The sequence below is a fragment of the Archocentrus centrarchus genome, chromosome 23, assembly GCF_007364275.1.
Source record: "Archocentrus centrarchus isolate MPI-CPG fArcCen1 chromosome 23, fArcCen1, whole genome shotgun sequence".
Taxonomy (NCBI): domain Eukaryota; kingdom Metazoa; phylum Chordata; class Actinopteri; order Cichliformes; family Cichlidae; genus Archocentrus; species Archocentrus centrarchus.
The window spans coordinates 15,321,753-15,335,969 of record NC_044368.1 but is presented as its reverse complement, the minus strand read 5'-3'; the positions used below and the strand labels follow the sequence as shown (position 1 = coordinate 15,335,969).

The 14,217-nt window shown below is 39.3% G+C and overlaps 1 protein-coding gene across 1 annotated transcript; it reads left to right on the top strand.

The window, feature by feature from the left end:
- LOC115773811 (uncharacterized) lies at window positions 1-12,930 on the top strand. Its single transcript, XM_030720727.1, has 5 exons — window positions 1-69; window positions 165-251; window positions 903-2,443; window positions 7,544-7,655; window positions 12,898-12,930. The coding sequence occupies exons 1-5, from the start codon at window positions 19-21 to the stop codon at window positions 12,928-12,930; spliced, it is 1,824 nt and encodes a 607-aa protein (XP_030576587.1). The 5' UTR covers window positions 1-18.
- Window positions 12,931-14,217: the final 1,287 nt, after the last annotated feature.

Here is a 14,217-nt window from a genome sequence, read left to right as displayed (position 1 = left end):
CCTGTCATTCCAAATTAAATGTCAAGTCCGGAGCTTGAGGATTTCCAGACTCCAAATACTGATAATCAGGTAAGATGCAATGTTTGCTAATGAAAATGTTTAACAGTTAACATTCAGGTGTTTATATTATTTTTTTAATGTATATTAACACAACATATCTACAGGAAGGAGCTGCTACAGCAAGTGAAAATCTCGTCAGATGTGCAGCTGCATTTACCATCAGTGTCCGGGAAAGATGTCACCTATCCCAGGTATTGCACAAACCTAAGTGTTAGGGAAATAAAATATATATTGAATATATGTATGTGTGTCTGCATTTAAGTATGCGTTTTACCACAGTCATAATTTGCTTATAAAGACTTGAAAATTGGTCCTTGATAGAGTTTGAAAAGTGCTTGAATAAGACTGGGAAAAGGTCTTGAAAGCATGTAAACTTACAATTCTAATTCTATGGACCATTTTATAATTCCACTGTCAGAGCTACAACAGTGTCATATTTTGTGACAAGGATACACACAAACTTTTTGGCTCTGGGGCCACATTGACTTTTTGAAATTTGACAGACGGGCCGGGCCAGCACCAGATGGATACATATTTAACAAAAACATATAAAAAAGCATTAATGTTTTAATACTTAGATTTGCATTTAGTGGGAACAGTGTTGTTTTTAAGTAATGAGAACACGCACGTGTGAAAAGAGGTCAAAAGGGTGCAGGAACAAGAGCAAAAAGAAAGTCTGCACACCAGAGAAGTGTAATTCTGACTTTTGAATTCTGAGCAAGAACTGGACAGAGATCATTTTGGTATGAAATCCTATTCAGAATGTTCTTAAGAAGTGTAATGCTAGTCTCATATTGAACAAACTGTATATAGCTCATATTTCTTTGTTGTTTTTGTTTCAGAGGGGTGTCAACAGTATTGTCTCTGGAGTCCAGCAGTATCAAACTGCTCTTCTCAGTACCATGAAGGACACCATGAAGTCGCTCTTTCAAAGACATTCAGACAATATGGAGCAGCTACAAGAGGCAGTATTGGCAGAACTGGAAAATTTTCAAGATCCTTTCTCCATGATGGCTTCCACATACATTCAGGACAGCACAATCCAGAGGCTTTTTAACCCAGTCATACCAGAGGAGGTAGTTATGTCTCAAAAGGTTTGCAGAGTTAACAAAGGACAGTCAAGAGTAATTGCCATCAAAAACAGAAGTTTTTACTATATACCCCTTATTAGGAGCCTTGAACAGTTGTTGTCCAATTCCAGGATTTTTGCCATGATCAACACCGCACCTCAGAGTTGCCACAAAGATGGGTTTTTGTATGACATTATTGATGGGAGCATTTATAAATCCCATCCACTGTTTTCAAAAGAACCTTCTGCTTTACAGATAATTTTGTATGCTGATGAAATAGAGATATGCAATCCTCTTGGGTCACATGCTTCAGTAAATAAATTATTCATGTTTTATTATACTTTAGGAAACATAGACCCCAAGTTTAGGTCAAAGCTTGCTGCAATCAGACTCCTTGCTATAGCAAAAGCTGATGATATTGACAAATGTGGTGTTGATTTTGTATTACAAAGGATTAATGAAGACTTAAAGTTGCTCTATAATGGTGTCAAAATCCAAACACAGCGTGGTAGCATGGATTTATTTGGTGCTGTAGTTTCGGTCTGTGGTGACACACTTGCCCAACATGAGCTTGCTGGTTTCAAGGAAGGAGTTGGTTTTGCATATAGTAAGTGTAGGCATTGTGAATGTACCTTTGATGAAATGCAAATTAATTTTAATGAACTAAGTTTTACTAAAAGGACAATGAAAAAACATATTAAGCAGTGCTGTGAAATAGAAAAGGCTTGCACAGACTTCTTGAAATCATCTCTCAAAACCACCTATGGTATAAACAGAAGAAGCAAGCTGATTGATTTCCCAGCCTTTGACCTCAGTCAACAAACACCACAGGATATAATGCACATCATTCTTGAGGGTGTTGCACCCATGGAAATTAAGTGTGTGCTAAAACACCTTGTTCTCTCTGGACAGATGGAGTTGGATGTGTTCAATTCTGCCATGCAGAGTTTTCCTTTGTCACCAATAGACATACGTGACAAACCCTGCCCTATCAGTGTCACTACCTTGGCATCTAATGACAATAAACTGAAACAGTCCTCGGGGCAAATGCTGATACTGTTGAAGATCATGCCTTTTCTGCTCAACAGTATAGAGAAAAATGAATATGTTCAGTTTGTTTTGGACTTAATTAAGATTGTTCAGATACTCTTTGCCCCTATTTTATCTGTACAAAGTGTGTTCAGACTGAAGAATATGATTGAACAGCATTTGAAACAGTTTAAGAAACTTTTTCCTGAGAATAATATAATACCTAAGCAACATTACTTGTTGCATCTCCCTGCTCAGATTCTTCATCTGGGGCCTGTGATAAGGCACATGTGTATGAGATTCCAATCAAAGCACTGTTTTTTTAAACAATGGGCATCTAAATTGAACTTCAGAAATGTCTGTAAGTCACTTGTGAACCATAATCAGCTTTCTGAATGCTGTCAAAATGAATTGGGCACTGAGCATCCAATATTTGTACATGAGAAGGAATTGGGTCCTGTCTCTGAAGTGAAAAATCCTGAGTATATTGCAGCAAAGATAAGAGATTTTTTGGGGATAGGTGGCATACAACATGGAGTCAAAGTAAAATGGCTTATTCTCAATGGGAACAAGTACGTAAGTGAAAAGTCTCTAATAATCACCAGTGTGAGTGACACAGTTCCTGTTTTTGGACTTATTAAAAACATTTTTGTGGCAGACAGTTCATTATACTGTTTTGAATACCAGCTTTATGAGACTGTGGGCTTTAATACAGATTTTTTAGCATATAAAATTGTAGTTCCTAATCTCGCCCAAGCAACAGAGTTTATAGATGCTGAAAAGCTAGTTGATCCTACATCATATTATCCAGTCAGTTTCAAATGCAGTATGTATGTTCTGACAAAATATAACCTTGATGATGTCATTGCACTTAAAAGTTGAAATGAAACAGTGGAAGATGTGCTGTGATTTATTGCCTATGTTGTGGCTGTGGATTCTTACTACATAAAATGTTACACTGCAGCTTTGTAAATATTGTAAATAAATGTGTTAATGATGGGCCAACAAAAGCCTAAGCGACTTATTACTGAGAGGCCTTAAAATAAGCTTTCGCATCTAAAAATGTTTATGAAATATACAATGTGACCTCAAACAGTGTCTCAGTGATATAATTTAGCCTAAAATGCATGTAAAGTAACTAGTTTAAGGATTTAGTAACTAAGTAAGAAATAAAAGTAATATATTCTAAAAACAAGTTTTATAATCTTACACATTCAGCTCCTGCTTAGTATATCACTCTCAAAACAAGATCAAAAATACTTTTTGGCTCAATGTAAGATTATTAGACTTAGATAGACTGTCAGTTTTTGCAGTGTGGGCCCATCCCTGTGCAGGTGGATTCACAGCTTCCTGACCAGCAGACCACAGGTGGTACGAGTGGGTCACCTCCCCTCATCCTCCCTCACCCGCAACACTGGATCCCCCCAAGGCTGTGTGCTCAGCCCTCTGCTGTACTCACTGTACACCCATGACTGCGAGGCCACGTCAGAGTCCAACGTCATCATCAAGTTTGCTGACGACACTGCTGTTGTGGGACTAATCTCCCACAATGAGGAGACAGCCTACAGGAGAGAGGTCTCCCGCCTGGAGAACTGGTGCCAGGAGAACCACCTCCTGCTCAACATCAGCAAAACGAAGGAACTGATCATGGACTTCAGCAGGAAGCAGCAGAGGGACTACCATCCACTTGTCATCAGTGGTGCTGAGGTGGAAAGAGTGGACACTTTCAAATACCTGGGAGTGACCATCTCACAGGACCTGTCCTGGACTCATCACATAAACATCACTGTGAGGAAGGCCAGACAGCGTCTCTACCTCCTCAGGCGGCTGAGAGACTTCAAGCTCCCACTCAAGGTGCTCAGGAACTTTTACACCTGCACCATCGAGAGCATCATGCGTGGGAGCATCACCACCTGGATGGGAAACTGCACTAAGCAGGACTTCATGGCCCTAAAAAGGGTGGTTCGTTCAGCTGAACGGACCATCAGAACCACCCTCCCCAACCTGCAGGACATTTACACCAAGCAGTGCAGGCTGAGGGCCATGAAGATCCTAAAACAGCCAAGCCACCCCGGACACTCTCTCTTCTCCCTGCTCCCATCAGGCCGGTGTTACCGCTGCCTGAGGGCTAAGACTGAAAGGTTGAAGAAGAGTTTTTACCCACAAGCCATCCGTCTGCTCAACTCTGAGCCCTAACTGGACTATTATTGCACTATGTAAATATTATAATTTATAATCTATAATTCCACGTAAAAGTGTGTATAGTGTATAGTATATAGAGTATAGTGTATAGTGTGAATTACTTATTTTTATTTTTATTCTTCTTATTTATATGTGTGTGTATATAACTGTGCATGTGACGAATAAACACTATCTTATCTTATCTTATCAACACATTGAGAATTCTAAGCTTTTAAGAATTCTAAGAATTGTCACAACAAAGGAAGAATTCTACCAACACATTGAGAATTCTAAGCTTCTAATTGTGAGAATTCTAAGCTTCTAATTGTCACAACAAAGGAAGAATTCCACCAACACATTGAGAATTCTAAGTATTGTCACAACAAAGGAAGAAGTCTACCAACACACTGAGAATTCTAAGCTCAAAGCCAGTATTCAAAGATCATATTCAGAATTGTGAGAACAATGTATTAATTCTAGCAGTGCACTGCAAATTCTAGTATCAAAGCTAGTATTAAAGAAAGATCAAATTAAGAATTGTCAGAACAAAGGAAGAATTCTACCAACACATTGAGAATTCTAAGCTTCTAAGAATTCTAAGAATTGTCACAACAAAGGAAGAATTCTACCAACACATTGAGAATTCTAAGCTTCTAAGAATTGTCACAACATTGGAAGAATTCTACCAACACATTGAGAATTCTAAGCTTAGAATTCTACCAACACATTGAGAATTCTAAGCTTCTAATTGTGAGAATTCTAAGCTTCTAATTGTCACAACAAAGGAAGAATTCCACCAACACATTGAGAATTCTAAGAATTGTCACAACAAAGGAAGAAATCTACCAACACATTGAGAATTCTAGGCTTAGAATTCTACCAACACATTGAGAATTCTAAGCTTCTAAGAATTCTAAGAATTGTCACAACAAAGGAAGAATTCTACCAACACATTGAGAATTCTAAGCTTCTAATTGTGAGAATTCTAAGCTTCTAATTGTCACAACAAAGGAAGAATTCCACCAAAACATTGAGAATTCTAAGTATTGTCACAACAAAGGAAGAAGTCTACCAACACACTGAGAATTCTAAGCTCAAAGCCAGTATTCAAAGATCATATTCAGAATTGTGAGAACAATGTCTTAATTCTAGCAGTGCACTGAAAATTCTAGTATCAAAGCTAGTATTAAAGAAAGATCAAATTAAGAATTGTCAGAACAAAGGAAGAATTCTACCAACACATTGAGAATTCTAAGCTTCTAAGAATTCTAAGAATTGTCACAACAAAGGAAGAATTCTACCAACACATTGAGAATTCTAAGCTTCTAAGAATTGTCACAACATTGGAAGAATTCTACCAACACATTGAGAATTCTAAGCTTAGAATTCTACCAACACATTGAGAATTCTAAGCTTCTAAGAATTCTAAGAATTGTCACAACAAAGGGAGAATTCTACCAACACATTGAGAATTCTAAGCTTCTAATTGTGAGAATTCTAAGCTTCTAATTGTCACAACAAAGGAAGAATTCCACCAACACATTGAGAATTCTAAGAATTGTCACAACAAAGGAAGAAATCTACCAACACATTGAGAATTCTAAGCTTAGAATTCTACCAACACATTGAGAATTCTAAGCTTCTAAGAATTCTAAGAATTGTCACAACAAAGGAAGAATTCTACCAAAACATTGAGAATTCTAAGCTAATTGTCACAACAAAGGAAGAATTCTACCAACACATTGAGAATTCTAAGCTTCTAAGAATTGTCACAACAAAGGAAGAATTCTACCAACACAATGAGAATTCTAAGCTCAAAGCCAGTATTCAAAGATCATATTCAGAATTGTGAGAACAATGTCTTAATTCTAGCAGCACACTGAGAATTCTAATATCAAAGCTAGTATGAAAGAAAGATCAAATTAATAATTGTCACAACAAAGGAAGAATTCTACCAACACCTTGAGAATTCTAAGCTTCTAAGAATTGTCACAACAAAGGAAGAATTCTACCAACACATTGAGAATTCTAAGCTTCTAAGAATTGTCACAACAAAGGAAGAATTCTACCAACACATTGAGAATTCTAAGCTCAAAGCCAGGATTCAAAGATCATATTCAGAATTGTGAGAACAATGTCTTAATTCTAGCAGCACACTGAGAATTCTAATATCAAAGCTAGTATTAAAGAATGATCAAATTAAGAATTGTCACAACAAAGGAAGAATTCTACCAACACATTGAGAATTCTAAGAATTCTAAGAATTGTCACAACAAAGGAAGAATTCTACGACACATTGAGAATTCTAAGCTCAAAGCCAGTATTCAAAAATCATATTCAGAATTGTGAGAACAATGTCTTAATTCTAGCAGTGCACTGAGAATTCTAATATCAAAGCTAGTATTAAAGAAAGATCAATTTAAGAATTGTCAGAACAAAGGAAGAATTCTACCAACATATTCAGAATTCTAAGCTTCTAAGAATTGTCAGAACAAAGGAAGAATTCTACCAACACTTTGAGAATTGTAATGAGACAGTAAACATTTTAAGCATAAAAATTCAATGAAAGTTAGAGTTCTAAAATTAAACTAAGAATTCCAAGGTTAAAATCAGAATTCTGATGACACAAACAGTTTTATACAATGACAAAGACATAGAACTGTGAGAACAAAGTCAGAATTATACCAACACACTGAGAATTCTAAGGTCAAAGTCAGTATTCAAAGATCATATTCAGAATTGTGAGAACAATGTCTTAATTCTAGCAGTGCACTGAGAATTCTAATATCAAAGCTAGTATTGAAGAATGATCAAATTAAGTATTGTCAGAACAAAGGAAGAATTGTACCAACAAATTGAGAATTCTAATGAGCCAGTTAAAATTTTAAAAGTAAAAATTCAATGAAAATTATTGTTCTAAAATTAAACTCTTAGTTCTGGTGTCGCGCAAGCAGCTCCACACTAATTCCGTGCTTTTTTCTCATATTGTTTAGTATTAGATGTGTTTTTTTGTGTTTCTGTATCTTCTACTCTTTTTCCATACAAGGCACCAGACTTTTCCCTGGAAAAGTAGACCCGCTGCAGTTTGCCTACCGGCCTGGCATCGGGGTGGATGACGCCATCATCTACCTCCTGCACCGAGCTCTGACCCACCTGGAGAAGCCGGGAAGCACTGTGAGGATCATGTTCTTTGATTTCTCCAGTGCTTTCAACACCATCCAGCCAAGACTTCTGAGGGACAAGCTGGAGCTGTCAGGAGGGGACCACCACATGTCCCATTGGATACTGGACTACATCACTGACCGGCCACAGTACGTGAGGACACGTGTCTCTGACAGCTGGTCTGCAGTATGGGGGCCCCACAGGGAACTGTGCTGGCACCGTTCCTCTTCACCCTCTACACTGCAGACTTCTCCATCAACTCCCCACACTGCCATCTGCAGACGTTCTCTGCCGACTCTGCCATAGTTAGCCTCATCACAGATGAGGATGACGCAGAGTACAGACAGTGGACTCAGGACTTTGTGGACTGGTGCCAGCGGAACAACCTCCTGATTAAGGCTGCTAAAACCGCAGGGGCAGACCCACCGCTGACACCGGTGTACATCCAGGGAGTGGACATTGAGATAGTGGACTCTTATAAGTACCTGGGTGTTCACCTAAAAAATAAGCTGGACTGGACTCACAACACTGATGCGCTTTACAGGAAGGGTCAGAGCAGACTCTACCTGCTGAGAAGGTTGAGGTCTTTTGGAGTGCAGGGGGCACTCCTGAAGACCTTCTACGACTCTGTAGTAGCATCAGCCATCTTCTATGCAGCAGTATGTTGGAGCAGCAGCTTATCTGCAGCTGAGAGGAAGCGGTTAGATAAGCTCATCAAGAAGGCTAGCTCTGTCCTAGGATGTCCTCTCGACCCAGTGCAGGTGGTGGGAGACAGAAGGACTCTGACCAAATTAACATCAATGATGGACAAGGTCTCCCACCCCATGCATGAAGTTCTTACTGAACTGGAGAGCTCCTTCAGTGACAAAGTGTTGCACCCTAAATGCACAAAGGAGTGTTACCGCAGATCCTTCCTCCCAGCAGCTGTAAGACTTTATAACCATCACTGCTCCCAACAAAACCACAATCAATAGCATGCACATATTGTATGACAACATATAGTATATTGTTAATAGCCTGTCCTGTTCAAGTTTCAACACACAGGCACACCATGCACATTTTTCAAGTGAACCCAAAACTGGTATATTTCTGTACAGTATATATTATTATTATTATTAGGCCCGAGCCAACCGAAGGGTCAGCGAGGAGCCTATTGGATGCTTTGTTCGTGCATGCTTTGCCCAATTTCTCCCAAACTTGAATACCTTATGTAGAGTGCCAACCTGTATCCATAAATGGAGAAACAATGGCAATTCCTGCAATAGCGCTCCCTACATAATCAAACTAAAATTTACATGGAGCTCCAAAATTTTACTTACTCCCAGATTTATGAAATTAGGTTTCCACATTCTGTATATGACCCTGATCAAAAAAGTCAATCGGACCCATGCCTCATTTTCACACCTCCCCGTAACCACACCCCTAATTCCCCCATTGGTTTTCAATGGAAAACCTAACATTTCTGCATGACACACTTTATTCACATCTTTTGAGCTGTATATTGTAGCTGTATATTGCAGAGGGGTGTGGCCCTGGTGAGCTTTGATCGTTCGCCGTGACATTTCGATTGCCTCTCAGTCTCATATACTTTGTCCGATTGCCCTCAAACTTTATAAGTGTGATAAGAACTGACCCCTCAACACATCCACGTAACATTATTGAATGCTGGTCTAGCGCCCCTAGTGGAACAACTAACGTGCTCTAATTCAGACACTAATTGTCCAATCTGCACCACACTTAACAAGTGTGAAAAGGACTCACCCCTGCACACATCCATATGACTTTGACTGACAGCTGCAGTGCCACCTACTGGAAAGAGGAAGTTGCCCTAATTCAAACACTCATTGTCCAAACGACACCAAACTTCACAACACTAATAAGGACCCACTTCTGAACACATGCACATGACAATGAATGACAGTCACAGCGCCACCTAGTGGAAACAGCATCTCAATGACACATTGTCCAATCTGCACCAAAATTCACATTTGTGATATGGACCCACCCCTGAACACATCCATATGACATTTAATGCCTGGTGCAGCGCCACCTACTGGAAACACGTACAATAACATCTCTAACTCGGGTTTTACATTCGGCAGGAGAAGCAGCTCACTGGGGGTTTGCGGGGCTCGCAGGCGGCTCACTGGGGGTTTGCAGGGTTCGCATGTGGCTTGCTGGGGGGTTCACAGGGGCTCACAGGCGGCGAGGGCCTTTAACGCCGCTTGCGGCTTTAAAGGCAAGTTGGTTATTTGTGACCAAATGACCAACAAGTCAAAGGAAACAGTAATGATGCATATATTCAGATTTTCTGCCTTAAAGCAATCAATTAGGCTTTTTATTTGTGCATTTTGTCACTTTTGATACTTTCATTTGTTCTTACCCTTTTCCACTCCTCAACTGAGTTAAAATGTCATTTCTGGCAGGATGCATGAGCTCATGTTTCAGATTAATGGTGATTATGATAAAGAACCTTGTGCATGTTGAAGCACTGTGTACACCATGTGCATCTCACAGCAGGATTTGCCTTTCATTTCCATCTGTAGTATATTGTTAACTATTTGTATTTTCTTTTCATATTTTTCTAATCAAAAATGTTTCTCTTTGTCAGTATTTATTCTTCACCACATTCCAATTTAACCGATTACCTCAGTTATGTCTCACGTCTTTAATTTGACCGCTATGCTGAAAAGGACAGATTTTAGAGTCCTTGGGTTTTGTAAAGCGTCATCCATTCTCAATTACTTTCCACAACAATGAAGACAGAGCTCCACCTTTACCGAACAGCACAAAACATCTCACCCTGAAGATTAATTATGCTCAGAAATGGGCTTCTCGGAAAAACACGAAGAAAAGCTGACCCTTTAAAGCAATTGCTGCTTTTGAAGTGGTTCAGTGCACCATCCATAATGGATTGTACTGTGAGGGACATGACAAATGGATTTTCCTGTGTCTTTTGTGGTAGTGTTCGACATGTTGAAATGTGTAAGAGGGCTTGAATCAACACCCGAAAAAGAAAGAAAGGGCAGCTTGGTTCTGCATAACATAGTGTTGAACCAAAATGACTCACACACTGCTAGGGGCGTGGGATGAGCTGAAACACATCGCAGACCTGCAAAAAGAAGAATGACGCAGTGTAATTATCTATTCATATTGGAGGCTGAGAGGGAGTCTGAGGGTGGATGTTTGGCAATCATGCATCCCAGTGTTACGCTGACAGTTGTATAATGCTTGAAAGGGTAATCAATTCATCCTAGCATTGTTGCTTTGTTTTAGCAGTTACGCCAAACTTGATTGAGATCATTCATCATAGTGAATATTAAGACATCTTTACAGTAATGCCATCACATAATACACAGTTGTAATTTTCCTTCTCAAGAGATATTGGAAAGCTGCCAGAAACACATTCTAAACTAAAAAAATACAGTGCTGCAAGAAATTGTATTAAATCAGATGTTTTTGGCCTAGAACCTGTCGCTGTGAGCAACTGAATACAAAGTCTTGGTTTTACCAACAAGCAATGGCTGAGGAAAGGAACAAAGCAGCACCTGCAACCAGCAACAAATAACATGCAGTCCTGTTAAAAAGTATTTGCTCCCTTCCTTATTTCTGGTCTTCAAACAAATTTTTATATTGAATCAAGAAGTCGCTTAAACAGAACCTGTCTGAAAAAGTGAAGAAAGCTTAAAGATCTCAGATATCATGTTACAATCTAAAGAAACTCAAGAACAGATGGGAAACAAAGTCACTGACATCTGTCAGAATGGAAAGGGTTCCAAAGTCATTTCTAAGGCTTTGGGGCTCCAGCGAACTACAGCGAGAACCATTATCCACAAATGGAGAAAACTTGGAACAGTGGTGATCCTCCCCAGGAGTGGCTGTCCAACCAAAATTACTCCAAGAGCTCATCAACAACTCATCCAGGAGGTCACAAAAGAACCCAGAACAACATCTAAAGGCCTCACTTGCCTCAGTTAAGGCCAGAGTTCATGATTCATCAATAAGAAAGAGACTGGGCAAAAATGGCATCCATGGGACAGTTCTAAAACCACTACTGACCAAAAAGAACACAAAGGCTCGTCTCATATTTGAAAAAAAAAAAAACATCTTGACGTCCAATACTTGGGAAAATATTCTGTGGACTGATGAGACAACGTTGAACTTTTTGGAAAATCTGAGTCTCGTTACTGTGCATCCGGTGTAAAACTAATGCAGCATTCCATAAAAAGAACTTCATATCAACAGTCAAGCTTGGTGGTGGTAGTGTGATGGTCTGGGGCTGCTTTGCTGGTTCAGGACCTGGACGACTTGCCATACTTGATGGAACCATGAGTTCTGCTCTCTACCAGAAAATCCTGAAGGAGAATGTCCGGTAAAGCACACTTGGGTTGCGCAACAGAATAGTGGTCCAAAACACACCAGCAAGTCCAGCTCTGAATAACTAAAAAACAAAACAAAATGAAGGTTTTGGAGGGGCCTAGTCCAAGTCCAGACCTTCTTGCTGCGAAGGCTGGCACAACCTGTTATTAGGGTTAGAGGGCAATTATTTTTTCATTAAAATTCTCTTGGTGATCTGAAACATGTAAGAGTGACAAAGATGTAAAAACAAAACAAACAAATCAGGAAGGGGACAAAGACTTTTTCACAGCACTGTAGGTATGTAGCAAAAAAAAAAAACAACAACAAAAAACACTGCTGTGGTTGATTTCCTATCTCATAAAATTTTCTGTTTCTGCAAGTTAATTTACTGAAGTGGATGGAAATGAATGGCTATAAAAGTGCACCAAATTAGGGCTCGCTTGAGTAGCTGAATCTGGATCTATGTGTAATTAAATTACTGAAAATTTTGAACAATGACCTTCAGCTTGAAAAATAACTGGCATTCTTTTGACAGTCATCAGGAAGTAAGTGTAAATGTAAGAAGTGTTTTGCAAAATCTCTACAGCATTTAATGGATTTCAGTAACTTCACTGGCCATTTAAAAGCTCTGTCTGTTTTAACATATTCTGTAAAACTCAAGTGGCTGTATATTTGGGCAATGATTTGTGATGGTTTCATCACTTGTAATGATTGCATACGAAAGGTGGATGCAGCCACACTTATTGTATTTTATACACAGACATTTTGAACATTTAAATTTAGAATTATGGTCATTGCCACACTGGTAGCAGCTGGTTCACTCGTTCGCCAGTCTAATCATAAATGCCCAGACCTCCCTCTCCCTAGCCAACTCTTCCAGGTGGACACTGAGGTTTTCCTATTCCAGCTGAAAGATATTATCTCTCCACCATGTTGTGGGTCAGTGTCATAGCAGCATCTGCCCTCCTCCACCTTTTTTTCCCTTTTCCTTTTTCTCACTCTGGCTTTCTCTCCTCCTCTCTCTTACCTTTCTCAGGTAGGCGAGTCCTTTGCTCCTGAGACCGCCTAGAGGTGGTTCCCCTGATCAACCTTGAGCTGAGCCTTCAGCTGCACACACCTGTTCCCTTTTTTCTCATCAATCTCATCTTCTCATATTTAAGTACTGGTTCTTCAGCTCATTCAATGCGAGATCAAACAGCTACATTGTGGTGAGGCTCGGTTTTAGAGACTTCTTTTTGTGTGTTTGATCACATACTTCTCTTGATATCTCATCTCTCTTTGCACTGGACTTGTGTATTGGATTTTGCATTTCCTTCTAAGAGAGAGAGACGGATTCCCACAGACACTTACCTACCTGCCCACTCTCCATTGCTCACAGCCGCACACTCTCACATTCATACTGAGCAGTATCACTAAGAAAAGTTTATTTTTTAATCCCAGCCTGTTTGCAATAAACATCCTTAACCTTTGCTCATCTCCCAGTCTGTATTTGAGTCCATTAAATTCAGTAAATCATGACAGCATGCCCCAAGGTCTCCTCCCAGTGGGTTTACTTCTGACTTCAAAATGCACCATTTCTCTCTACCGCAGTTGAAATTTCACTTAGTTCCTGGTGTAGCTTTTAGATTAGTTTGGCATGGCACATTTGTACAATGCAATCAAAGGAAGCACAAGTGAGCATTACCATATTACTGCAGATCATCAAAATGGTTAGCGTATTTAATGGTTTGTCATAACAGTGGTTGTTTCTCAGCATATTTTCCCCATAGTTTCTTAAGAAAATGAGTAGCGGCAGCACTGGTCTCAGACATTTATAGCAGAGGGCAAGGGTGTATGCCTGAAGCCTAATAGAGATATATAGCAACTGAGATGCCTATGATTTATTATGCAACATTTGAAAATAAGAAACCTCATTGTAATTTGCAAAATGATAAAACTAGCAGGCAGTGCTGTTTGCATTTTTCATCTATCTTGTGATTAATCTTAAGTAATGTGTTTTCTTTTTTTTTCTTTTTTGTAATAGATTTAAAGGCTAGTGGTTCTGAGAAGTGTTCAATAAAACTCCTTTCATTAGTGTCTGCTTTACAGATGAGTATCTCTGAAATAAAATAGATACTTGTGGAATGGATGGAGAACAGCGCCGTGCTGATTTATTCAAGGTGATCAAGTTTTCCTTTGGATGCACACTAATGTGTTGCCTGTGTCAAATATGGATGACAGCTGGGTGCATCACAGTTATTCATAGCATGTGTGAGCGGGTATGTATGTATGTATATGTATGCAAGATTGATAACTCATCACATTTCCTGTCATAGCGTAAATGTCACTTCTGCAGCTTGCGGTGATGAATGCAGTC